The sequence below is a fragment of the Lucilia sericata genome, unplaced genomic scaffold, assembly GCF_015586225.1.
Source record: "Lucilia sericata isolate MDLA Ls3-8-SP2 unplaced genomic scaffold, ASM1558622v1 Contig000494F_arrow, whole genome shotgun sequence".
Lineage (NCBI taxonomy): Eukaryota > Metazoa > Arthropoda > Insecta > Diptera > Calliphoridae > Lucilia > Lucilia sericata.
Genome location: NW_023994508.1, coordinates 190,661 through 218,124, shown reverse-complemented (window position 1 = coordinate 218,124; position 27,464 = coordinate 190,661). Strand labels below are relative to the sequence as shown.

At 31.5% G+C, this 27,464-nt stretch overlaps 1 protein-coding gene across 2 annotated transcripts in view; it reads left to right on the top strand.

The window, feature by feature from the left end:
- The first annotated feature begins 7,717 nt into the window (after positions 1 to 7,717).
- The window catches only part of LOC119605528 (eIF-2-alpha kinase activator GCN1), an 84,857-nt gene continuing 65,110 nt past the window's right edge, over positions 7,718 to 27,464 (top strand). The window contains exons 1-3 of one of the 2 annotated variants that reach the window (XM_037958699.1): positions 7,718 to 7,919; positions 8,004 to 8,106; positions 8,163 to 9,124. In XM_037958699.1, coding sequence (XP_037814627.1) covers positions 7,902 to 7,919; positions 8,004 to 8,106; positions 8,163 to 9,124 — 1,083 coding nt within the window. In that variant the 5' untranslated portion in view covers positions 7,718 to 7,901. The remainder of the gene's footprint in view (positions 7,920 to 8,003; positions 8,107 to 8,162; positions 9,125 to 27,464) is intronic. The other variant, XM_037958698.1, reaches the window with a different exon arrangement.

Here is a 27,464-nt window from a genome sequence, read left to right as displayed (position 1 = left end):
AAATGTTATTATGGAAGTATATATAAATTGATATATAACTGCTATCGGACGATCTTGTGCACGATAAAAACCTATATAGAACTTTAAGTTGGAAGTGTAGATATCGGATGACATACATTTTTTTCCAGATTTCATCGTTCTAGGGTGTGTACTACAACAACAAACTTTTTTTTTACAAAAAATGTTATTATGGAAGTATATATAAATTGATGTATAACTGCTATCGGACGATCTTGTGCACGATAAAAACCTATATAGAACTTTAAGTTGAAAGTGTAGAAATCGGATGGCATAAATTTTTTTCCGGATTTCATCGTTCTAGGGTGTGTACTACAACAACAAACTTTTTTTTTACAAAAAATGTTATTATGGAAGTATATATAAATTGATGTATAACTGCTATCGGACGATCTTGTGCACGATAAAGACCTATATAGAACTTTAAGTTGGAAGTGTAGAAATCGGATGACATACATTTTTTTCCGGATTTCATCGTTCTAGGGTGTGTACTACAACAACAAACTTTTTTTTTACAAAAAATGTTATTATGGAAGTAAATCTAAATTGATATATAACTGCTATCGGACGATCTTGTGCACGATAAAGACCTATATAGAACTTTAAGTTGGAAGTGTAGAAATCGGATGGCATACATTTTTTTCCGGATTTCATCGTTCTAGGGTGTGTACTACAACAACAAACTTTTTTTTACAAAAAATGTTACTATGGCCGTATATATTAAATGATATATAACTGCTATCGGACGATCTTGTGCACGATAAAAACCTATATAGAACTTTAAGTTGGAAGTGTAGAAATCGGACGACATACATTTTTTTCCGGATTTCATCGTTCTAGGGTGTGTACTACAACAACAAACTTTTTTTTTACAAAAAATGTTATTATGGAAGTATATATAAATTGATATATAACTGCTATCGGACGATCTTGTGCAGGATAAAAACCTATATAGAACTTTAAGTTGGAAGTGTAGAAATCGGATGACATACATTTTTTTCCGGATTTCATCGTTCTAGGGTGTGTACTACAACAACAAACTTTTTTTTTACAAAAAATGTTATTATGGAAGTATATATAAATTGTTATATAACTGCTATCGGACGATCTTGTGCACGATAAAGACCTATATAGAACTTTAAGTTGGAAGTGTAGAAATCGGATGGCATACATTTTTTTCCGGATTTCATCGTTCTAGGGTGTGTACTACAACAACAAACTTTTTTTTTACAAAAAATTTTACTATGACCGTATATATTAAATGATATATAACTGCTATCGGACGATCTTGTGCACGATAAAGACCTATATAGAACTTTAAGTTGGAAGTGTAGATATCGGATGACATACATTTTTTTCCAGATTTCATCGTTCTAGGGTGTGTACTACAACAACAAACTTTTTTTTTACAAAAAATGTTATTATGGAAGTATATATAAATTGATATATAACTGCTATCGGACGATCTTGTGTACGATAAAAACCTATATAGAACTTTAAGTTGGAAGTGTAGAAATCGGACGACATACATTTTTTTCCGGATTTCATCGTTCTAGGGTGTGTACTACAACAACAAACTTTTTTTTTACAAAAAATGTTATTATGGAAGTATATATAAATTGATGTATAACTGCTATCGGACGATCTTGTGCACGATAAAAACCTATATAGAACTTTAAGTTGAAAGTGTAGAAATCGGATGGCATAAATTTTTTTCCGGATTTCATCGTTCTAGGGTGTGTACTACAACAACAAACTTTTTTTTACAAAAAATGTTACTATGGCCGTATATATAAAATGATATATAACTGCTATCGGACGATCTTGTGCACGATAAAAACCTATATAGAACTTTAAGTTTGAAGTGTAGAAATCGGATGGCATACATTTTTTTGTAGATTTCATCGTTCTAGGGTGTGTACTACAACAACAAACTTTTTTTTAAAAAAATGTTACTATGGCCGTATACATAAAATTATATATAACTGCTATCGGACGATCTTGTGCACGATATAAACCTATATAGAACTTTAAGTTGAAAGTGTAAAAATCGGATGGCATACATTTTTTTCCGTATTTCATCGTTCTAGGGTGTGAGTACAGCAACAAACTTTTTTTTACAAAAAATATGACTATAGCCATATATAGAAAATTATATATAACTGCTATCGGACGATCTTGTGCACGATAAAAACATATATAGAACTTTAAGTTGGAAGTGTAGAAATCGGATGGCATAATCTGTTAGCGATTTTAGCTAGGGTCAACTGTGGACCGAACCTTACAAAATTCAACAGATAAATTTTGTTTCATATAAAAGTTGTCATGTCGAATTTTATAGATATACATTTTTAAGCTAGTTATGAGCGGCATTAATTTCCCGAGGTGGACCTTATATCGGGGATAGGTTAAATTATGGACCGATCCCCTTAAATTTGACAAAACGGTTTTGACTTGTTTTTTATGTGGAATTTCTTTACTATATTGGTATTTCTATTACAATTATTGTAGTTAATATCTTTTTCTGAAGGGGAACTTATATGGGGGTAGGGTCAATTTTGGACCAACCCAGAAATGTTTTGGATCTTATAAATCTTGTAAAATAATTTCCTGAGAGGAACCTTATATGAGAGCAGTGTCAAATATGAAGCGATCCTCATAAAATTTGGCAAAAAAGATTTTAGTTCCTATAAAACTTGTTTTTGTCGTTTTTCTCGCTATATTGGAATATTGAAGCTCAATAATAAACTCCGTCAACTAAATATATTTTGGCAAATATTGGCTAAGATCCCAGTATATACTTTTATGGATTTTAGACCAATATTTCGATGTGTTACAAACGATGACTCCCTGATGAGTTTATCGTATACCGATATTGTCCATTTTCAATAAAAAACTCCATCAACTAAAATTATTTTGGCAAATATTGGCTAGATGGTCTTAGACTGTAATAAGATCCCAGCATATACTTTTATGGACATTAGACCAATATTTCGATGTGTTACACACGGTGTAATACGTTCCTTGACTCCCTGATGGGTTGTGTCTCACAAGTGGTGATTTAGCGATCTTGAAATAGGGAATCACATTGTTCGCCGGTCTCTTGTAAGATTTTAGGTTGATAGTCATGCAGTACTTAAAGCATTAATATGTCATAGCTGTATTCTTGCATAGTCGTAGAATGAAGAAAAGATCTAAGTGTTATTATGAGACTGTTTACAATAAGGCTGTGTTAGGTACCAGGACCCTGCAATATACACAAATGAGGTATCTGGCGAACTGATACGATGAGGCTCGAATCTTGCCCCATATAAACGGAACAAGAAGTTAAAGCCACCCCTTTTTCATTTTTTAGGTTGATCTCCGATGGATTCCGTGACTCTATCAACCAGTCATGGAATATAGAATTGCACATTATATAAGGCCGTCTTAAAAATATTTGATTCTAAAGAAACCGGGATTATTATTGGGGTAGATGATGTACACCAAGAACACTTGCACTGGCTATAAAACATTATTAAAATACATAAATTTTTCTTAGCACAGAATTTTTCTTAGCACAAAATAAATATGTTTAGTAATTTGTTTTTGTTTCATTTGTTTACGTTTTTACAGAAACTCACCACACAACAATCAAAAACAGCTGTTAGGGTTTGCTGTTTTATCAAAAGGTTGTTTTATTAACGGGTATGACTTTATCCGACTTTTCGACTCTTCGACTTTTCGATTTTTTTCAACTTTTTTCGACTATTTTTTTACTTTTTTCGAGTTTTTCCGACTATTTTAGAGTTTTTGACTTTTTTTCTACTTTTTTAAAATTTTCGACTATTTTTGACTTTTTTCTACAATTTTCGACTTTTTCCGACTTTTACGACTTTTCGATTTTTTTCGACTTTTTTGGACTTTTCGTCTTTCAGACTTTTCGACGCACATAAAGAAAACAACCCGACAAAAATAAAACAAACCGTAACAGCTGTTTTATCAAAATAAACATTTTTTTTGGTGTGGTGAGTTATTTTTGTTTACAAATATTTGTTTCTGAACGTGGAAAAGACGCAAAAACTCGTTTTCATTATTTACATTTTCAATGTGTTTATGCACGTGGAAAAGATTCAAAAAAATTGATTTTCATGATTTACTTTAAAAAAATTATTTTTGATCAATTAAAATATGTATATAATTGTGGAAAGGAACAAATCTGATAAAATATAAATATATTTGGGATTATATCGTTACAGAATGCCTTTTAATAAAAAACATTCAATATATAGAAAATGATATATAAATGCTATCGGACGATCTTGTGCACGATAAAAACCTATATAGAACTTTAAGTTGGAAGTCTAGAAATCGGATGACATACATTTTTTTCCGGATTTCATCTTTCTAGGGTGTGTACTACAACAAAAAAACTTTTTTTACAAAAAATGTTACTATGGCCGTATATATAAAATGATATATAATTGCTATAGGACGATCTTGTGCACGATAAAAACCTATATAGAGCTTTAAGTTGGAAGTGTAGAAATCGGATGGCATAATCTGTTAGCGATTTAAGCTAGTCAACTGTGTTCAACAGATAAAGGGTCAACTGTGGACCGACCCTTACAAAATTCAACAGATAAATTTTGTTTCATATAAAAGTTGTCATGTCGAAGTTTATAGATATACATTTTTAAGCTAGTTATGAGCGGTATTAATTTCCCGAGGTGGACCATATATCGGGGATAGGTTAAATTATGGACCGATCCCCCTAAATTTGACAAAACGATTTTGACTTATTTTTTATGTGGATTTCTTTACTATATTGGTATTTTTATTACAATTATTATAGTTAATATCTTTTTCTGAAGGGGAACTTATATGGGGGTAGGGTCAATTTTGGACCAACCCAGAAATGTTTTGGATCAGTTAAATCTTGTAAAATAATTTCCTGAGAGGAACTTTATATGAGAGCAGTGTCAAATATGAAGCGATCCTCATAAAATTTGGCAAAAAGATTTTAGTTTCTATAAAACTTGTTTTTGTCGTTTTTCCTCGCTATACTGTAATATTGAAGCTCAATGATAAACTCCATCAACTAAAAATATTTTGGCAAATATTGGCTAAGATCTCAATCTATACTTTTATGGATTTTAGACCAATATTTCGATGTGTTACAAACGGTGACTCCCTGATCAGTTTATCGTATACCGATATTGTCCATTTTCAATAAAAAATTCCATCAACTAAAATTATTTTGGCAAATATTGGCTAGATGGTCTTAGACTGTAATAAGATCCCAGCATATACTTTTATGGACCTTAGACCAATATTTCGATGTGTTACAAACGGTGTAAAATGTTCCTTGACTCCCTGATGGGTTGTGTCTTCCAAGTGGTGATTTAGCGATCTTGAAAGTGACGGAACTAATAGGGAATCACATTGTTCGCCGGTCTCTGGTAAGATTTTAGGTTGATAGTCATGCAGTACTTAAAGCATTAATATGTCATAGCTGTATTCTTGCATAGTCGTAGAATGAAGAAAAGATCTAAGTGTTATTATGAGACAGTTTACAATAAGGCTGTGTTGGGTACCAGGACCCTGCAATATACACAAATGAGGTATCTGGATGAGGCTCTAATCTTGCCCCATATGAACGGAACAAGAAGTTAAAGCCACCCCTTTTTAATTTTTTTAGGTTGATCTCCGATGGATTCCGTGACTCTATCAACCAGTCATGGAATATAGAATTGCACATTATATAAGGCCGTTTTAAAAATATTTGATTCTAAAGAAACCGGGATTGTTATTGGGGTAGATGGTGTACACCAAGAACACTTGCACTGGCTATAAAACATCATTAAAATACATAAATTTTTCTTAGCACAAAATAAATACAGTGTCTCTCATAAGTATTCGAATTTAGGTAAACTATGAAAAGAAACCAAATTTAATAATATATTTTGTGTGCAATAAAATAAATTAATTTGTTATATTGTCTAGACAGTCCTTAGGTTTGATATCACGCTTTTTAAAACTTGAGAAATTTACATTTACTTAAATTAAATTAGCTTTTTTTAAAAAAGTCCATAAAATTGTCTCACAAAAGTATACGAATTTTTCCTGTATTTCATATTTGAGCATATTATACGAAACACAAATTTTAGAATCGAATGGTTTTTATGCTTTAAATTGTTTTAAGGGGTTACTATCAACCGAAATGATATATTTTTGGCCCATTTGGTCCACAATTTTTGGGGATTTGTACCCTCTTTTTATGTAATATCATTAAAATGGCGATCTTTGGCAATATTTGTAGTATTTTCTCTTTTTTTCCAGAGATAAAACCAAAATTTGATATTGGAATTTAATAGACCCCTTGGAGTATCTAAAAATAGTATTTTTTGTTACAAGAATCTGTATTTAAACGATCCAAGATATATTATTGATATCATTATTCTGTCGCTAATTCAATATATTGGAACTTAAGTCCATTTTCATAATACTAGGGTCAAAAATTTTCGGGGAAGTTTTCTTGTATATATTCTTTTAGATATCAGCTTTTATATATTTTAAGTTTTCAATGTATTGTGGAAGTGTACAACTCCAAAACATGCCTCGAAGAAACACCATTCAATATGGTAGTATCATTATTTTTATATACCAATGACCTCCAGGCTGCATGCCACTATATCATTATGGTCTAACTCAAAAATATCAATATCTCTTTAAATATTGATTTCTATGATCAAAATAAACCCAAAATTTTGGACTTACAGTGTTATTGTAATGGGCAACATAAGGTGAAAGTTACGAATTGTAAAAACTGAAATCTACTGTATAGGATGACGTTTTGTAAAGACATTTTTTGGAATTGTATGCCGATATAATGTATTGAAAATTTAAAATATATTAGTGCTAATATGTACATGAATGTATACTAGCCAACTTTGTCGGAAAATATCGACCCTAGTGGTACAAAAAGGGACTTAAGATCCATACAATTCAATTAGAAACAGAAGAACGATACTAAAAATACATCTTGGAACATTTAAGTACAGATCCATATAACAAAAATTATTATTTTTAGATGCCTCAAGGGGTCTATTAAATCCCAACATTAAAGTTTGGGTTTATTTCTGGATAAAAGGAAAAAATTGCAAATATGGTCAAAAATCGCCATTTTAATGATATTACATGAAAAGATGGTACAAATGCTCCAAAATTGTGGAACAAATGGGCCAAAAATATATAATTTCGGTCGATAGTAACCCCTTAACACAATTTTATGCAAAACAACACTCGATTATAATTTTTTTGTTTCGTATAATATGATCATATATGAAATACAGGAAAAATTCGAATACTTTTTTGAGGCAATTTTATGGACTTTTTTTAAAAAAAGGAAATCAATTGAGGTAAATGTAATTTTTCCAAATTTTAAAGAGTGTGATATTATACCATAGGACTCTCTAGACAATATAACAAATTTAATTATTCATTTCACACACAAAAAATATTATTAAATTATGTTTCTTTTCAAAGTACAACCAAATTCGAATACTTATGTGAGACACTGTATGTCTAGTAATTTGTTTTTTTTTTTTTTTCATTTGTTTACATTTTTACAGAAACTCACCACACAACAATCAGAAACAGCTGTTAGGGTTTGCTGTTTTATCAAAAGGTTGTTTTATTAACGGGTATTTTCGTCGGGTTGTTTTCTTTATGTGCGTCTTTTATTTGCAAAATCGATTCTTCGACTTTTTTCCTACAATATAGTCGACTTTTCGACATTGGACAAAAAAGTCGATTCTTCGATAATTAAAGTCGATTTATAAGAACACTACTCATTTTGTTCACATCGGTGTTAAGAAGGAAAGTAAGGTTACTTTTTGGAAATGGCTTCTGAAATTGAGGTATCTTGAAAATCTCTTTATATATATACATTTAAAATAATATGACATGCTTTATTAATGCAATTTTCATAATATATATTACAGACATCAAAATTATTGCAAGATCTACCCAATCGTATATTATGTGTATCAGCAGAGGAAAGAAAAGAATTGTTCCAGCGATTGTCTGCTTCGTTGTCATCATCCGGTATGCACTGCTAATATTTATGATAGATGTTTCGTAAATATATCTTCCCTTTTTAGATGTAAATGCAGTTACTATACGTAGTGTTTGCAAAATATTAGCTATAACATTGACGAAATATAAAGATAACGACTCTCAACTATTGGTCCGTAATATTATTATTGAATTAATAAAAAACCACCACGATGCAACTATTGAAAGCATGATGGCTGTATTTAAAATTTTATCTTGTAAAGAACTGGCAAATGCTCCTCCCCAAAAAGCATCAAAGGCGGCTCTTATTGCTTTCGGATGGACAATTATATTAAACAAGTACGGTGATACTGAATCAAATGTTTTTAGAACTGAACTTCCTCGATTGGTAGAATATCAGTCACTTCTTTATCAGATTGTTCTAAGTTCTTTAAATGAACGTTTGATAAACTTGGCCAATAATGTATTAATAGATATTTTAGAAAACGAATATTTTGATAAATATATGACAGTGCTAATAAAAAAAGAGCCTACAAGCAACGTAATTGTATTAATGGCAGTGCTCATATCATTAAAAAATGAGAAGTATGGGGTTGATGCCATGTGTGATTACAAGAACAATTTAATTGATTCATTTGTTAAAGGAATAATAACAGCAAAAACTAAACCTCATTCAAGCTGTATATCAGCTTGCAAAGTATTATTAAATAATATATCAAAAGTTGATTTTGAAGAAAAAATATTGCCACCAATGCAAAGATCTATGCTGAGAAATCCCGAAACTATTTTAGAAGCAGTTGGATTAATTATTCGCCATGTTAACTTAGATTTTAGTCCATATGCGTTGAATTTGGGTAAAATGCTTATACAACATTTGTATTCTAAAGATGAACTTTCTAGATATTATTCGGTGGAAAGTTTGAAACAGTTGTCAATGAAAACTTCGGATCTTCCAGTAATAGCCGAACTCCTAAAAGAGATTTTCTCTATTCTTAATGGAGCGGAGGGAAAAATAACTGTTGCAGAATATCGCATAAGTCTCATTCAAGTAAGTTTAGTAAAATATGAAGAAAAACAAGTAAAAGTTCTATTATCGACTGTGCCGAATCTTATATACCCTTCACCATGATGTGTTACAAAAAAAAAAAAAAAAAAAAAAAAAAAACAGTCAGTACCTAAAAGTCCACGTAAAAGTACCAAAAAATCCCCTTTTATGGATTCTCATCCAGGCTCTACATACTTAATTTCATGGTTCTAGTTTCAATATTATAGACAATTCAAAAAGTACCTTTTGAAAAACAAAAAAATACCAAAAAGTCCCCTTTTATGTGTTCTCGCCTAATCCGGGCTCTACATACCTAATTTCATGTTTCTAGGTTCAATATTATAGACAATTCAAATAGTACATTTTGAAAAACGAAAAAAGTACCAAAAAGTCCCCTTTTATGGGTTCTCACATAATCAGGGCTCTACATACCTAACTTCATGTCTCTGGGTTCAATATTATAGAAAATTCAAAAAGTACCTTTTGAAAAACGAAAAAGTACCAAAAAGTTACTTTTTATGCGTTCTCGCATAATTTCGACTCTACATAATCCACATATTCCGTCTCTACACACTTAATTTCATGGTTCTAGGTTCAATACTATAGAAAATTGAAAAAGTACCTTTCGAAAAACCAAAAAGTACCTTTTATGTGTTCTCGCCTAATCCGGGCTCTACATACATAATTTCATGTTTCTAAGGTCAATATTATAGAAAATTCAAATAGTACCTTTTGAAAAACAAAAAAAGTACCAAAAAGTCCCCTTTTATGGGCCCTCACCTAATTCCTACTCTACATACTTAATTTCATGTTTCTAGGTTCAATATTATAGAAAATTCAAAAGGTACTTTTTGCAGAACGAAAAGGTACCAAAAGTTTAATTTCATGTTTCTAGGTTAAATATTATAGAAAATTCAAAAAGTGCCAAAAAGTTCCCTTTTATGGGTTCTAACTTAAACCAGACCCCACATACTTAATTTCATGTTTCTAGCCAATAACAACATAGTGCTGCTCTCGCTCTGCTACTCTTGCTCTGATTTGTTTAATCAACGCCTTTTCTAATTTTACGAAAGTACGAAAACCTGTCGTAATATCTTTTTTCGTATATATTAAGAAACTTTGTTTTCTTTTACAAAAATAATTTCGTTAAGGTATGTAATATTTAACGAAAGTAACGAATTTTTTTCGTAACAAGATTATTTAGTAATAGACAAGAATTATTTTTGATTTCACAAAAAAATTATTTTGTTACGATTTTTTTTTTTATTTTCGTAATTTTAAGGGAGTTAAATTAAACGTAATTTTTAATTAAATTAAATTTTTTTTTAAATAAAATTTAAATTAGGCAGCTAATTTCCTGTAAAATTTTTTATGTTTTTTTAAAAAACATAAAAAATTTGTTTTTTTTTTTAATTCGCAATTTTTTTCTAAATTTACAATAATTATTTTAAAAGAACTAAAATATTTATGTCTTTAAAAAAATCGTAAAATGAATAATTTTTTTTTTTCAAAAATTATATAAAATTATTTTGCATTTTACTAAAATATTTCGTACAATTTCGTATATATTACGAAAGAATTTCGTGGTGCGAAACCACGAAGCATTTCGTACAATGTACAACATTTTTCTTGTAAGCATGGATTATTTTCAGTGCACAGAAAATATATAGCTTACTACATTGATATTGTGTTGCTTATTTTGTATTCGAAAGTGCTTACAAACTTACACACACTCTGGCTTACTTTACACAGGGTATGGCTATTTATGGCTCTTTAAAATGACATACTAACTGATATACTTGGTTTGCGATATTGTGTGTAGATTATACTTTTTTATAATATACTTGTGTGTGGAAATATAGCTATTCCTACATTCTTACCGATATACCTAGTAAGTAAAATAGTTTCTACTGCATCTTTCTAGCAGGAACGCAAGTGTATCAAAAAGTATCTGCAGCAACTTTCTACTTTAAATACATGTGTGTTAAGAAGTATCTAAATATGTATATTTAAAAAAAATGCTACCCAAACACATGTATTTACAAATTCATTCATAAGTATAAGGCCATTCCAATTATCGATAGATCATGATCCTAATTTTAAGCAAAACATTTTGCTTAAAATGCATCTAAACATTGAAATAATGTTGATCCAAAAAATATTTTTCAATAAATGAAAAATTTTTTGTTGATTAAATTACAGCACACTTGATTTTTTTATATTTTAATTTTCTGTTCTCATCTACAATGTTAATCACAAGTTTATTAAGATGTAATGCAAAAAATATTTTATTAAAAATTTAAACTTCATATCCCGATTTTATATATAAGTAAATCAAATTATAAGTAATACAAAGTAAAGCTCATAACATTGGTTACAATTCCGAGTACTCTGGAAATTTTCTGTGGGGATGGATCAATCCTCAAAAAATTTGGTAGGAAGATTTTGGCTCATATGAAACTAATTTATGTCGAATTTCATCGCTATATTCGTAATTCTAAAACTGTTATGCCCGTTAAAAGCAATTTTTTGAATAAAATGGTATTTACTTAATATAAAAAAGCATTTAAATTGAATTGTACCATTCCTCGGATATAGAAAGAGGCTTTATATGGGGCTTGGGGAAAATATGGACCGATCTTCATACAATTTGGTAGATATATTTACGTTTATGTACTTATGCTGACATAAGTCTTTTTAAGTGAATTGTTCACATTTCTGAATGGGGCTTTGAGGCCGATAATTATAAAATTCATAAGGGTAATCAAGGCTAGTATAAATTGTAGTTGTGCCTCATTGTGTCGATTTACGAGAATACTAAACATAATTATGAACCTAAAAGCGGTGGGTCCAATTGTATGGGGGCTTTCAATAGGCTTCGTCCATGCTACAATCATGTACCAAATTTCATTGAATTATCTTCAAAATAGCTATTATGAGGTTTATATGGACGGACGGTCAGATGGGTGGTATACTTAAAGGTTGCTAGAATAATAGCACCACTTCCTTAGTAAATTTAAAATTATTAAAAAAACGTATATTATTTAAAAGTGGTGTTTGTATATTGGTTTAAAATATTGAGAAATGTGTTAAGAATATATTAGAGAAAAAACGGAATCATATAAATTCATATTTATTGAAAATAATTAGGTTTTTTTTTAAAAATATAAATAAAATGCATGTTAAAATAATAGCACCACTTGTGTTCAAATATTAAAAATAGAAAATGTTTTAGAGAGTTCATAATTTGAGTATTTTTGTGTCAAATTAACTTTAAGGATTATTATAAGCTTATGGTTGCGTTGCCCTAGGTCCATGGGGGGCTAGCCAACCCCTTTCATTTAATCAAGGACCCTTTCTACAAAGTAAAACCATTTTGGACCTGTCTGCTCAAATAGCAATGTCCTTGTTTTCAACTGACTAATCTAATAGGGTTTTAACATTCTCTAACATTGTTATTACATCTTTGTTTTCAAGAATAGTACTTTACATGTGCTGTAAACATTAATAGATTCAGTAATTTTTTGCATATAAATCTTTTGACATTGCTTTTTTGCAGCTAACAAAACAATGTAAAGCATTTAACAGCAAAGTACATGAAAAATAAATACTTTAAAATTTTCAGAAAATGAAAAACAAAAATTTCAGAACTTAAAAAAATATGAAAAATATAAATTTTTTTTTGAAAAATTCAATATTTTAATAAAAAAAATATTAAAAATTCTCTAAAGGATTGGTGTCGTCCAATTTGAACAAGAATGGAAATGCACACGTATACCAATATATGAAAAGGGTAGCCTAAAAAAAAAAAATATATATATATATATATATATATATATATATATATATATATATATATATATATATATATATATATATATATATATATATATATATATATAATATACATATATACATATATATATATATATATATATATATATATATATATATATATATAAAGTTCCCCACCAAAACAACAACACCTCATTAATAATTAAATACTTTGAGTATCAAAAAGTAAAAGCATTAAAAGTCCCACTAGAGATTAAAATAAGCTAGAAGTTATTCTTAAAAATATAGTCCCCGAAAAAGTTCTTAGATTTAAAGGCAGGCTATTGCAGACTCCAGCAACCCTAATTAAATACGAAAAACTTCTTACATTTAAAGGCAGGCTATTGCAGACTCTAGCAACCCTATTTATATACGAATATGAGAAAATTTGATAACGTATAAGAGGTATGTCAATTTCTATACTACGTGATGAATGAAGAAAATTGAAAATATTGCACAAATGATCACGTGACTTTACACTATAGACAACTCTCAATACACTATTAAAAATTCTTTCAAGTCTATTAAGGGTACCATTCGATGAACCAGCAATAACTTCAATGCAGTAATTCAAATTCGACATCAGATGTGCATAAGCAATACGGCTTCTTATACGCCTAGGCATATAAGACCTAAGAGAATACAATCTTCTTAATATTAAAAAAACTTACATTTATCCTCTTATATAAAACGTATTATTGCACATCGTAAATACAATCTTTACTTTTTTCTTTCTTAAACTATGGAAATTTGAAAAAAATGTACTTATTCCTAAGGGAGGTTGTTGTGATATTGATAACTTGAGGCCAATAAGCATATTACCATCTTTGTCTAAAATAGTTGAAAATTTAATTAAAACCCAAATTTAAAATTTTATTGATCTTTGTTACATACTAGTCAGTTTGAATTTCATCAAAATTACAATACTACCTCTTGGTGTTATCTTTGACAGACTCCATTAGGAAAAATCTTAATGAGAATAGACAATGTATTATGGTCTCATTGGACTTAAGTATGGCATCTGATCGTATTGATCATTATCGGTTATTATGTAAATTGAGAGATGAGTATAACTTTTCGACAACTGCTTGTAAGCTAATTTTTACATATTTATCTGATCGTTCACAATATACTTCGGTTAAACACGCATTGATGCGGTAACTTCAGGGGTGCCCCAAGGCTCTGTCTGGCCCGCTGCTTTTTATAATTTATTTCAATGAGTGTATTGAGATTATGTGTGACGAGTTTTGCAAGCCGTTTGTATTTGCTGATGATATTCAGCTCCTTTTTTCTAATATGCATTCATTTGATGTTTTTAAGCATCTATAAATTACCATTTTCAGGTGATTTCAAATTGGATGCATGCCAATTGGCTTTCGATAAATACTGCTAAAACTATTTAATTTGTTTTGCCTTGTCATGTTATTTAACATCCTGTTATTTATATTTCGAATGCTCCTATTCAATATGTTGATCATCTGAAATGACTTGGTATTTATTTGGATCAAAATTTATCTTTAAGTCATGTTAGTCATGTTTCGAGTAAAGTTTTTTTAATATTAAGAAGATTGTATTCTCTTAGGTCTTATATGCCTAGGCGTATAAGAAGCCGTATTGCTTATGCACATCTGATGTCGAATTTGAATTACTGCATTGAAGTTATTGCTGGTTCATCGAATGGTACCCTTAATAGACTTGAAAGAATTTTTAATAGTGTATTGAGAGTTGTCTATAGTGTAAAGTCACGTGATCATTTGTGCAATATTTTCAATTTTCTTCATTCATCACGTAGTATAGAAATTGACATACCTCTTATACGTTATCAAATTTTTTCATATTCGTATATAAATAGGGTTGCTAGAGTCTGCAATAGCCTGCCTTTAAATGTAAGAAGTTTTTCGTATTTAATTAGGGTTGCTGGAGTCTGCAATAGCCTGCCTTTAAATCTAAGAACTTTTTCGGGGACTATATTTTTAAGAATAACTTCTAGCTTATTTTAATCTCTAGTGGGACTTTTAATGCTTTTACTTTTTGATACTCAAAGTATTTAATTATTAATGAGGTGTTGTTGTTTTGGTGGGGAACTTTATATATATATATATATATATATATATATATATATCTTATGTATCTATATATATATATATCTGTATCTATTATATTCTATCTATCTCTCTCTCTCTCTCTCTCTCTATATCTCTCTCTCTCTATGTCTCTCTGTCTCTTCTCTCTCTCTCTCTCTCTCTCTTCTTCCTCTCTCTCTCTCTCTCTCTCTCTCTATCTCTCCTCTCTCTCTCTCTCTCCTTCTCTTCTCTCCTCTCCCTCTCTCCCTCTCTCTCTCTCTCTCTCTCTATCTCTTCTCTCTCTCTCGTTCCCCCCCAAAACAACAACACCTCATTAATAATTAAATACTTTGAGTATCAAAAAGTAAAAGCATTAAAAGTCCCACTAGAGATTAAAATAAGCTAGAAGTTATTCTTAAAAATATAGTCCCCGAAAAAGTTCTTAGATTTAAAGGCAGGCTATTGCAGACTCCAGCAACCCTAATTAAATACGAAAAACTTCTTACATTTAAAGGCAGGCTATTGCAGACTCTAGCAACCCTATTTATATACGAATATGAGAAAATTTGATAACGTATAAGAGGTATGTCAATTTCTATACTACGTGATGAATGAAGAAAATTGAAAATATTGCACAAATGATCACGTGACTTTACACTATAGACAACTCTCAATACACTATTAAAAATTCTTTCAAGTCTATTAAGGGTACCATTCGATGAACCAGCAATAACTTCAATGCAGTAATTCAAATTCGACATCAGATGTGCATAAGCAATACGGCTTCTTATACGCCTAGGCATATAAGACCTAAGAGAATACAATCTTCTTAATATTAAAAAAACTTTACTCGAAACATGACTAACATGACTTAAAGATAAATTTTGATCCAAATAAATACCAAGTCATTTCAGATGATCAACATATTGAATAGGAGCATTCGAAATATAAATAACAGGATGTTAAATAACATGACAAGGCAAAACAAATTGAATAGTTTTAGCAGTATTTATCGAAAGCCAATTGACATGCATCCAATTTGAAATCACCTGAAAATGGTAATTTATAGATGCTTAAAAACATCAAATGAATGCATATTAGAAAAAAGGAGCTGAATATCATCAGCAAATACAAACGGCTTGCAAAACTCGTCACACATAATCTCAATACACTCATTGAAATAAATTATAAAAAGCAGCGGGCCAGACAGAGCCTTGGGGCACCCCTGAAGTTACCGCATCAATGCGTGTTTAACCGAAGTATATTGTGAACGATCAGATAAATATGTAAAAATTAGCTTACAAGCAGTTGTCGAAAAGTTATACTCATCTCTCAATTTACATAATAACCGATAATGATCAATAAGATCAGATGCCATACTTAAGTCCAATGAGACCATAATACATTGTCTATTCTCATTAAGATTTTTCCTAATGGAGTCTGTCAAAGATAACACCAAGAGGTAGTATTGTAATTTTGATGAAATTCAAACTGACTAGTATGTAACAAAGATCAATAAAATTTTAAATTTGGGTTTTAATTAAATTTTCAACTATTTTAGACAAAGATGGTAATATGCTTATTGGCCTCAAGTTATCAATATCACAACAACCTCCCTTAGGAATAAGTACATTTTTTTCAAATTTCCATAGTTTAAGAAAGAAAAAAGTAAAGATTGTATTTACGATGTGCAATAATACGTTTTATATAAGAGGATAAATGAGTTTAATGAATTTTATTGGAATCATATCATAGCCAATAGCATTCGATTTAACTTGCTCCATAACTAAGCAACTCATCTGCAGTAATAATACGAAAAGAAAATGACTCAAGACTTGTTAGGTCACTATGAAGACGTTCAAAAGTAGCAATGCAGCCTATTGGTAAATACATAACACCAAGCAATATCACAACATTTCACACACCCATAAATAGAGATTCGCACAATCCAAATTCAGTCCCAATAAAAATATTAAAAAAAATTAGAAATATAAAGACCGACACCATCACCTCTACTAAACGTACGGATATTCTCACCATTACTAGCTTCATCTAAAACACGATCAATTCTTACAAAAGCAGCAGCACTTGATAAGATCTCCTTAACGAACCACATTTCCGAAACTCCAACAACACCAATACCAGAATCACTAATTAAATGTCTAAATTCCTCAAGTTTCGTTGATCTATTGGAAGGGTTAATGCTTTGAACATTAATATGTCCAATGTTAAAATAATTACTATTTCCAGAAAGGGAGTTTTTGAGTATATTATTATCTCTAGCGATAGGACCTAAGATTCATTATGATACATCTAAAATAACAAAAGAATCAGATGCCGGGGAGGAACGTATATTTAAAACTAGAAAAGGCAAAAAATTTGTATAGTAATTTGAATTTTATACTATAATAAATTTTTAAAGAAAAAAAAAAATATAATATTTTCAGAATAATATTGGTGATGGGATATTAAAATTCAAAGTTTAGATGTTTGTAAAGGTATTTTCAGACTACAATACTGAGTATTAACACACTTCAAATTAAAAATATTATGAAAATAATTCGCATTTTCAAAAAATCAATCCGAAAAATACATTTTATGTTTACACTATAATATTTGTAATATTTTTTATCCAATTTTCAATTATTTATGCACTTTTCGTTCTTATTTTTAATGTATTTTACAATTTTTGTTTGTTTTTTATTGTATTTATAAAAAAACACCCCGAATACGTTTGAAAATAAAAAGTTTTTGAATTGTTTTAAAAAATTTATGAATACCGACCGTATGCCAAAAAAATCAGTAATATTTTTGAAAATCAAATTACAAATTATATTTAGACTAGTAAATTGTATTATGATACAAACATTTTTGACAAGTATTAATACTCAGTATTGTAGTCTAAAAATACCTTAAGTAATTTCTTCAATATATAATAAAATTTCGAATCCATGCTGCTCACCTATGTCTTAAAGGATAACAATTCCATCTAAGAAATTGTCCAAGACTGAAGGGTAACCAGCATGAATAAGAAAATTATTGACTATTTAATTACGTTAGTTTGCATGCTTGGTTTTTACTATACATATAAGTTAATTGGATATTTTATAAAAGAGTACAAAAATTAGAATAATAAAAACCAAACTACCAACCAACGGATAAACAAAATGAAATAGAAATATACTTAATTATAATTTTATTTCTGTTAGGGACCCTTTAGACTACTCCTCCCATATAGTGGTATACGTGTGCATTTCCATATTTGTCCAAATTGGACACCAATCCTTTAGAGAACTTTTAACATTATTGCTTTAAATATATCTTTCTCCAAAATTTTTCAAAAAACTTCCAAAACTATTCCAGAAATATGACTTCCGGAGTCATGTTAGGGACCCTTTATACTGCTCCTTCCATATAGTGGTATACATGTGCATTTCCATATTTGTCCAAATTGGACACCAATCCTTTAGAGAATTTTTAACATTTTTGTTATTGAAATATTGATTTTTTTCAAAATTTTTTTAAACTAATTCCAAAATTATTCAAGAAATATGACTTCCGGAATCCTGTTAAGGACCCTTTAGACTACTCCTCCCATATAGTGGTATACATGTGCATTTTCATATTTGTCCAAATGGACACCAATCCTTTAGAGAATTTTTAAAATTTTTGTTATTGAAATATTATTTTTTAAAAAACTATTCCAGAAATTTGACTTCTAGAATCCTGTTAAGGACCCTTTAGGCTACCCGTTCCACATAGTGGTTGTTGTTGTTGTAGCAGCGACACCTGAAATTACACGTATATATAGTTAAACATTATTCCCTACTCTTCTTCTTCTTCGCTCTGGTTATCCAACTCCGTTAGATCAAAACCCAGTAGACGAGCCGCATCCAACGACTGAGTCCAAAGGGATTCAGGTTCCAACTGAGTTGGACTTGCCCTGCAGTTAAAAAGGTGTTGAACATTGTGTGGGCCTGTTTCATATGCAGGACAAAGATCTTGAATGGTGTCGTTTATTCTCGACCAGTACGAGTTTGAACGGGTACACCATTAGGATCTAAGTTGTGCCAAGACCACTCTAGTACGACGTGGTAGGTTTCGTTCCTCGTTTGCAACTGGTGGGACACGACCTCCCAGTATTATACTATCGCGGTGGGAATTGATGGAGTTTGTAACTCCGTTAGATGGTGGTTTGGGTGGCCCCTCCGATGACATCCCAGTAGGAACTGCTTTGACAGCATGATGTTGTGTTCCTTAACTGAAAGCATCTTCGTTTCGTAATGCAGATGTTCTTCGCATGTCATTTGAATGCAGCCTGTTACCGTTCTTAGGGCTGCGTTTTGACAGCTTTGAAGCTTCTTCCATTGCGTGTCGCTAACTCTAGGTGTCCACACTGGCGCTGCGTAGTTTACCACTGACCGGCCAATCGTTTGATAGGTAGTCAACAGGGTATCTTTATCCATTCCCCAAGTGCTGCCGGCTAGAGACTTGAGTACCTTATTTCTACTTCGCATCTTGTTGCAGATTGCAGTGGTGTGCGCTGAAGGCATAAGGAGGCTATCGAATGTGACACCAAGTATTTTGGGGTGATTTACCGTCGGAATTTTTTCGACATCGACTGTCACATCCAGTTCTAGCCCAACTTCCTTAGTCCACGTGGTGAAGAGAGTTGCTGAGGATTTCGTAGGCGATATTTTTAAATTCCTTAAATGGAAGGCTGGAAAGATCACATAGGTAACTGTTTATCAAACCGCAAAGGTCATCAATACCATTGCCCGTGGCCAATATCGAGCAGTCATCGGCGTAAGATATTATTTGGACGCCGTCCGGGGGTGTTGGGAGTTTAGACATGTAGAAAATAAACAGGATCGGCGAAAGAACTCCACCTTGGGGTACTCCCTGTTTAATTCTACGAGATTTAGATCTCTGGTTCCTAAACTCCACAAATGACTGTCGTCCACACATGTAATTCACTAGCCATCTCTTGGTGTTGTCGGAGAGACCAGATGTTAAAATGTCTCTGAAGAGATTGGCGTGATTGACCGTACCAAACGTTTTTGATAGGTCGAGTGCCACGAGGACCGTTCGTTGACATGGTCGAGCCTGATTAACGCCGTGGCAAACTTGTGTGGTGATGGCAGTTAATGCTGTTGTTGTACTGTGCTTTAGGCGGAATCCATGTTGATGATCTGCAGGATGTAGGTGTTGTTGTAATTCCGGGAGGAGTAGTGCCTCAAGCGTCTTGGCAATTGGTGACAGGAGGGATATAGGCCTGTAAGATTCTCCCTGGTTTGCACTTTTCCCTGGCTTCAGCAAGGGAACAACCCTGCCAAATTTCCAGACCTCGGGTATTATAAGGGTTGACATCGACAAATTGAGGACTTTTGTAAGGTACTCAACTCCCGGTTCATCTAAATTTTTCAGCATCAACATGGATATACCGTCTGGGTATTTCGATGTCTTAGCATCTCTGATGACCTTCGTAACATCGCTCGTAGTAAAAACATATGGTCTGTCACTGACTCGAAGATCGTGTACCTTCCTTACGATGCTTCTTTTCTGTCGGGGTGCTCTATAAATTGACGTGCAAAGTAGTTCGAGAAGCGCTCTGGGTCGGATATAGTATTTCCATTGAAGGATATCGCGACCCTATCCTCATGTTTGGCTGGATTCGACAGAGATCTGACAGTAGACCATAGTTTGCTGGCTCCGGATGTTAAGTTACAGGTTTTTAGGTGATTTACCCACTTTTCCCGCTTGTAGTCGTTAACCAACTTGCTGATCTTCCGGTTGAGCTGTTGAATTCTGGGATCGCTGGGGTTGGTTCTTCGGATTTCGTCTCGCTCATCTGCTAATTCCGCCGCTGTTGCTGGGAAATTTGGTCTTATAAGCGGGATTCTACCAGCAGGTATTGTACGAGCAGCGGCAGCAAGGACGATTTTCCGGAAGTCCCTTTCTGCGGAGCGCACGTCAGAAGGGGAGGGGGGGGGGGGGGGTGGGTAAATTACAAAACTTGCGGTTGGTAAAGTCTCTGAAGCTTATCCAGTCAGCCTTTTTTTGATTTTTATAAGTCCGGCGTTCAGAGACAATAAAGTGCGTCGGTTTGTCAAGCTTAATTATTATGGGTAGATGGTCTGATGACAGCGAAACTATAGGTTGCCAGGACGTATAGTTTAAGAGACCAGCACTACAAATTGCTATATCTAGCGAGCTCGTGCAACTACCCATAATTCTGGTGGGGCCATCGTCATTCACTGTGTAAAACGTGGAGTTGTCTATCTGTTCCGCAAATGCTATACCCCTCTGGTCATCCCCAAGATTCGAGTGCCAGAGCTCGTGATGAGCATTGAAGTCTCCCATCACGACACGGTTATCACCTTCCAGGAGGAATTTGATGTCAGGGTGATAGCCTGCAGGTAAGCTGTTGACTGGCGGAGTTGTACAGCTCAATTTCGGCAGCACCTGACTTAACCGCAATCCCCTGTGTTCGATGTATGGATCTGGGTTATTAAGGTCAGGCGAAATGAGTCTGTACTGCACAGAGTAGTGTACGATGAATGCAATGCCTCCACCACCGCTCCTTGCGCGATCCATTCGCAAGATGTTGTAATTATTACAACGCTGTAATTGGCAGCTGGACGTTCATTTGGTTACTTGGATCGCTGCGATCTGGACTTTATGATGCTGCATAAAGTGAGTTACCTCTGTGATCTTACTAAGGAGGCCGTTACAATTAAACTGCATTAATGTCAACACTTTAGGTCTATGGGCAGCAATTTGAGGTGTTAGTGGCTGCGAGTGTATTTGTTGTTGTGGCCTGTGTTGCCGTTGTGTTAGATGCTGTTGGGGAGGAGGTGTAGCCGTGCTCGATTGCGTCGATGTTGATGACGTTGAGGACGGTGAAGGGCTGCGTTGTCTATTAATGCAACACGGGGCAACGAACCATCACTCCACTCCCCAAGATTATTCAGACCGCTGCAATTACGGTTGGCAGCTTTTCTGAAGTGGACCCACTCGTTGCAAACGGTGCACCTAACTGATGGTCTGTTAGAGTGCAGAACTCCGTGGCAAACAGAGCAGTACCATGGTCCTGGATTTTGTTCAACTCCGGTTCGGACCAAAAGAATACGGAGCAGATTTGCCGGAATAGGTCTGCCCCTTAAAAGAAAAAAGAAGAATAGAGAATACATACGTGTAAAGTCGGTGTGGCTGGGTTGACAATCCTTGGTCGTTGTTCGTTGAACTCCGAGTCGTTCCGGTGCGAAGAACCGATTGTCGTGGGAACGCCATATAGTGGTATACGTGTGCGCTTCAATTTTTGTCCAAATTGGACACCAACCCTTTAGAGAATTTTTAACATTTTTGTTATTGAAATATTGATTATTTCAAATTTTTTTTAAAAATCTTCCAAAACTACTCCAGAAATATGACTTCCGGAATGCTGTTAGGGACCCTTTATACTACTCCTCCCATATAGTGGCATACGTGTGCATTTCCATATTTGTCCAAATTGCACACCAATCCCAAAAGGAAAAACAATCCAACTTTGTTTGTGTTTCAACATCAGGACTAACTCTTCTCTCCAAAAAACGTGGCCACAGCCTTCAATTTTTGCTCTCCATTCATTATTGGGCCTTTACTAAAAGGGTATATTGTAATATTTCCTTCAGCCTTTGATCCTCGCATACTCTGTTTGAATTTAAGAAGGAAAATTTTTGAAAAAATCGAATTTCATTAAGTAAACATGTCACTGCGGGATTCATATGCGGTTACATCATCGTACATTAATGACTTAAAAAAGCAAACAATTAAGGTTGTGGGCAAGATTTTTAGTAAGTAGAGTAAGTCCCGATGTTGAAATACAAATAAAATTGGATTGTTTTACTTTCTGGGACATTTTTGGCCAACAACATGAACCATAGGATTAAGTACATTGAACAGAACAACTTACTTTATTGCGATTTCAGCATGATAATGAATATAATACCATTATTTTTACAATATTTTGCGCGTCGCTACTCATAATTTTAATGTAATTTTAAATTAAGGTTTACAAAAAGTGTGCCGTAAAATAGAACCACTTTCCAAAAATATAAAATTTTTACAATTTGTAGACTATTTTCAAACTGAAATCAATACAAATCAGAGACAGTAACTGTTACACAGAAAAAAATAATACATAACTAGAATGAATTTTGTAATAAATTGTATGAATCGAACATGACTTTTTTTTCCCAACCCATTTTCATTCGGAATATTAAAAGTTCATAAAATGTATGAATTTGTACATGAATAAACTTTTTGGTTTTTCTTACTTATTTTCTTTGATTTTCATAAAAAATTGCAATAAATATCCACATTGCAATAAATATCCAATGTTCAATTTTTTTAGAAAATAAAATAATAATAATTAGCGTATTTTTATGAAAAATAAATAAAAATATTGGAAAACAAAATATGAAATAAAAAAACATCAGCAATATTGCTAAACATCCATTCTTCAGACAATCCTGCAAGTTACGCGCATTTTCATTGTTTTCTAAAAATCATAAAGAAATAAAAAATTTTCCAAAGAAAATTTCAAACATTTTTTAACAAATAGAAAAATAGAAAGAAAATTTTTAATTTTTTAAGTCAAGGCTTCTAGATTATGTTTAAAAAAATACACTTTTGCATTTCGTGCTTAAGATTAAACCACCACCATTGGGCGCTTAAACTTGCAAACAAAATTAACTAATTGAGTACCCAAAAACATCTTTCGAGGATTAATTTTAATTTAATCGCTAATCTTTTACCTAAAGATTGGCCCTTAGGTATTATTTGATCACAATTGCTATATAATAAACATATTTATAAGAGTTTAAACTTTATTATGGAAGGACTTTTCAGAATATATTTCAGCATCCTTGCTTTTCCGTTTGCCATTATACAATGCATCCAACAGACAGACGTTTGTATTTGACCACATCGTCTTAGAATATTATAAGTACCCAGAATATATGTATGTATGAACTTATGTGAATCTACGACTACTATGAGTTACAAACGAAATGACAAAATCAGATTACCCCAATATTGGTGGGTATAAAAAGAGATAATGTATCCATAAATGAGTGTTTATGCAATCCGAAAAAACCTTGACATAGACATAAAAATCCAAATTTTCAAACTAAAACTTATATTGGATGCACATATTCCATATTGAAAATTTTATAAATATCAATATTATCATAGCTATGCGTTTTAGATAGTGAAGAGTTAAAATGCATAGGTACTCTCCTTTTTTGGAAAATTTCTTAAGAAAAGCTCAAACACTACATTTAATATTATAAGAAGCCATTTCTCTAAACATTTTGTAAAAGAAAATGTTTTCATATTGAGTTTTATTTTTGAAAAAAATAAAATAAAACTCAAGAATAATTTTTATTTTTCAAGTAAAAAAATAAAACTTAAAATTGATTTTTATTTTTCAATGAAAAATATAAAAATCAAAAATAATCGTTATGATTTGAACAAAAAATAAAACTTAAGAAAAATTATTATTTTCTGAGTAATATATAAAACTCAAAGAATAATAATTAAAATTAAGTTTTTTAAATAAAACTTAAAAAATAAAAATCATTGTTTTAACCGATAACGCATCTTTTGAGAAAACAAATGGTATATTCAATTAACTTTTACTCTTAATTCTTGTATTTGATTTTTTTGTTATAAATTTTAAGAATAATCATTATTTTCTGTCCCTGATACAAATAGTAAGTTTAAGGCATATACAATCCAAATATAATGTCATTAAAAAACTTTAATTTTGAGTCCAAAAAGAGACAGAAGTCAACTTTGCAGGAGATTTCGCAGAAAAATAATAAAAATACGCCATGTACAAGGTAAAAGCTATAGGCACATTGGTGAAATAATTCTTTGGACCAAGAAAATAGTATAAAATGTGCTAATACATAAGTTTGAACCAGAAAATATCAAGAAAAAATAAAAAATAACAGCTCTTTTTGGAGCAAGAAATATGGAGTCATGTAAAACAAGTAAGAGTGCTATATTCGGCTGTGCCGAATATTATATACCCTTCACCATAGTGTATTTAAAAAATATTAATTTTATAAAATTAAAATTTATTTTATTTTAACGACTATATCATAATTATAGTAACAGCAAAACAAAGGGAACAACAACAACTCTAAACGAAATAAAACCCACAAGAAACAAAATTCACAAGGCAATGAAACCAACAGACATCCAAACATACGAAACGAAATACACAAAAAAAAACAAAATACACAACGCATTGAAACCAGCAGACATCCAAACATACTAAACGAAATACACAAAAAAAAAAACAAAAAGAAAATACACAACACAATGAAATCCACATACATCCAAACCATATACCGGCGTATAGAGAGGCAGATAAAAAAATCACCACTACACACACACTATTGGCATTTTTCCAATTAAATTGCACTGAAAAAAATATTTGGTTATTTTTAATTTTGAAGATTAAATTGCATTACTGTAAAATGCGAATATTTATAAACAAAATGTAATCAATGTACATAAGAATGATAATTTCTTCACATAGAAACAACATTTCAAATTAAAATGTACAAAAAAAGTATGAAACAAGGTGAACATATTTACTTTCATTGTTATGCATTCTAGAAAATTATTTAGGGTGTACTTTGTTTTTGTAAATTATGCTCTTGTTTTTGTTTTTTAAAGTTGTGTTTGCAATTTCTTTAACAAGCGACATCAGCCTACTTTGTTGAATGCTGTCAAGTAACTAAATAAAATATTTGTATTTTTGATGCTCTTGTTTAGAAGTTCGTCTGCGATCGTGTTGTGTACATGTAATTTGCCGAAAATCTCTTTTTAATTTAGATTTTGGGGTTCAAAAAAAAAAATATGAAAAATTTTTAATAGCACATCAATGATATTTTGCATGGGCATTGTCTAACATCTTAGAAGTACAATTATTTTCTCGTGAATAATTTTTAGCAAAAGCCGCTAAAGTTATAGCGGTTTAAAGTTAATAGTTTAAAAAAATTCCCAAAATTACGTTTTTACCTGAAACTCGAAAATATAAGCGTGGATATAATTCACAACGAAGTACCCATAATACAAATTAATTTAACCCAAATATTTTAAATATTCGTGGATAATTTCAACCTCTTCAAAAAATATTTTATAAAACTAAGTACACATTTTTTATAGACTATTAACATGATGTATTAATATATTAATTTACAATCATTAACTAAAAAAATTATGTATTTATGTGTGATAGATTAAAAATTATAAGGTTTTAATTTATTTATGCATATATTCGAATGAATTTTTTAAAAATTGCATTAAATCCAAAATGGTTGTATTTTTTCGAACGGCTTATAGATTTTGCTATAGACCTCATTAGTAGCAACCTAAAATAATACAATTTTATTAATTTTAATTAGCATGAAGGGTGTGCTCCATAAGTTTTTCTTAAAAGAAAAACACTGCGTTTTCTGCACACGAGAAATATTTTTGTGGTTAGCCAATAACTGCTTGTTTATAATTATCTTTTGCTTCCATTTCTGAATTAAAATGAGTATATAATATAAAAGCCGTTAAAATGAAAACCTATATAAAGTTCGGAAATAAATTTCATACACATGACCGAACTTTTTTCAATGCATTTAATGCAAAATCGTACTTTTTTCTAACGGCTTATCGATTTTGATATAAGCATCATTGTCAGCTACCGATTAATGTTAAGTGTTACCAATTTTAATTAGCGGTTTAGATGTGCTTCGTCGAATAGTCTTATAACACAAGAAACACCGCGTTTTCAGCGAATGAGAAATTTTGATAAAATTTCTTTTGCAGTTAACATATCCCAGCTTCTCTACAATTAACTGCTTTTATCATTTTTAATTTAAATGAATTATTAACGCAAAACACCGTTAAAATGAAAATCTGTTCGGTTAATTTAAATTTTGTAAAGAATTTATATATTTACATGAATGAACTTTTTACACTTTTTGAATGCAAAAACGCAATTTTTTCGAACGGCTTATCATTAGCATCATTGTCAGCTACCGGTTGATGTATAATGTCCCCAATTTAAATTAGCGGCTTAGGTGTGCTTCATCGATTTATGTTGTGAAAGGCCTTGATTGAATTTTTTTGATGCAAACCAATTCTTTCCATGTAACGATTGATTACAGATAAAATTCAGAATTTAAAATTTGTTTGTAATGCGAAAATTCGCTAAAGTAAAAAATGAAAAATTTGCAATTTTTTTGTATTCACTCTAAAATCTTTGCATGCTAATATTTTATCGCGGCTTTATGATTTCAACATGTAAAATTTAAAAGTATTTCGATCACGCGATATTTTGGGTATACTGAAGTTACGCTGTTAGTGTGCTTCGCGAAAAAGCCCTTTTTTCGAAA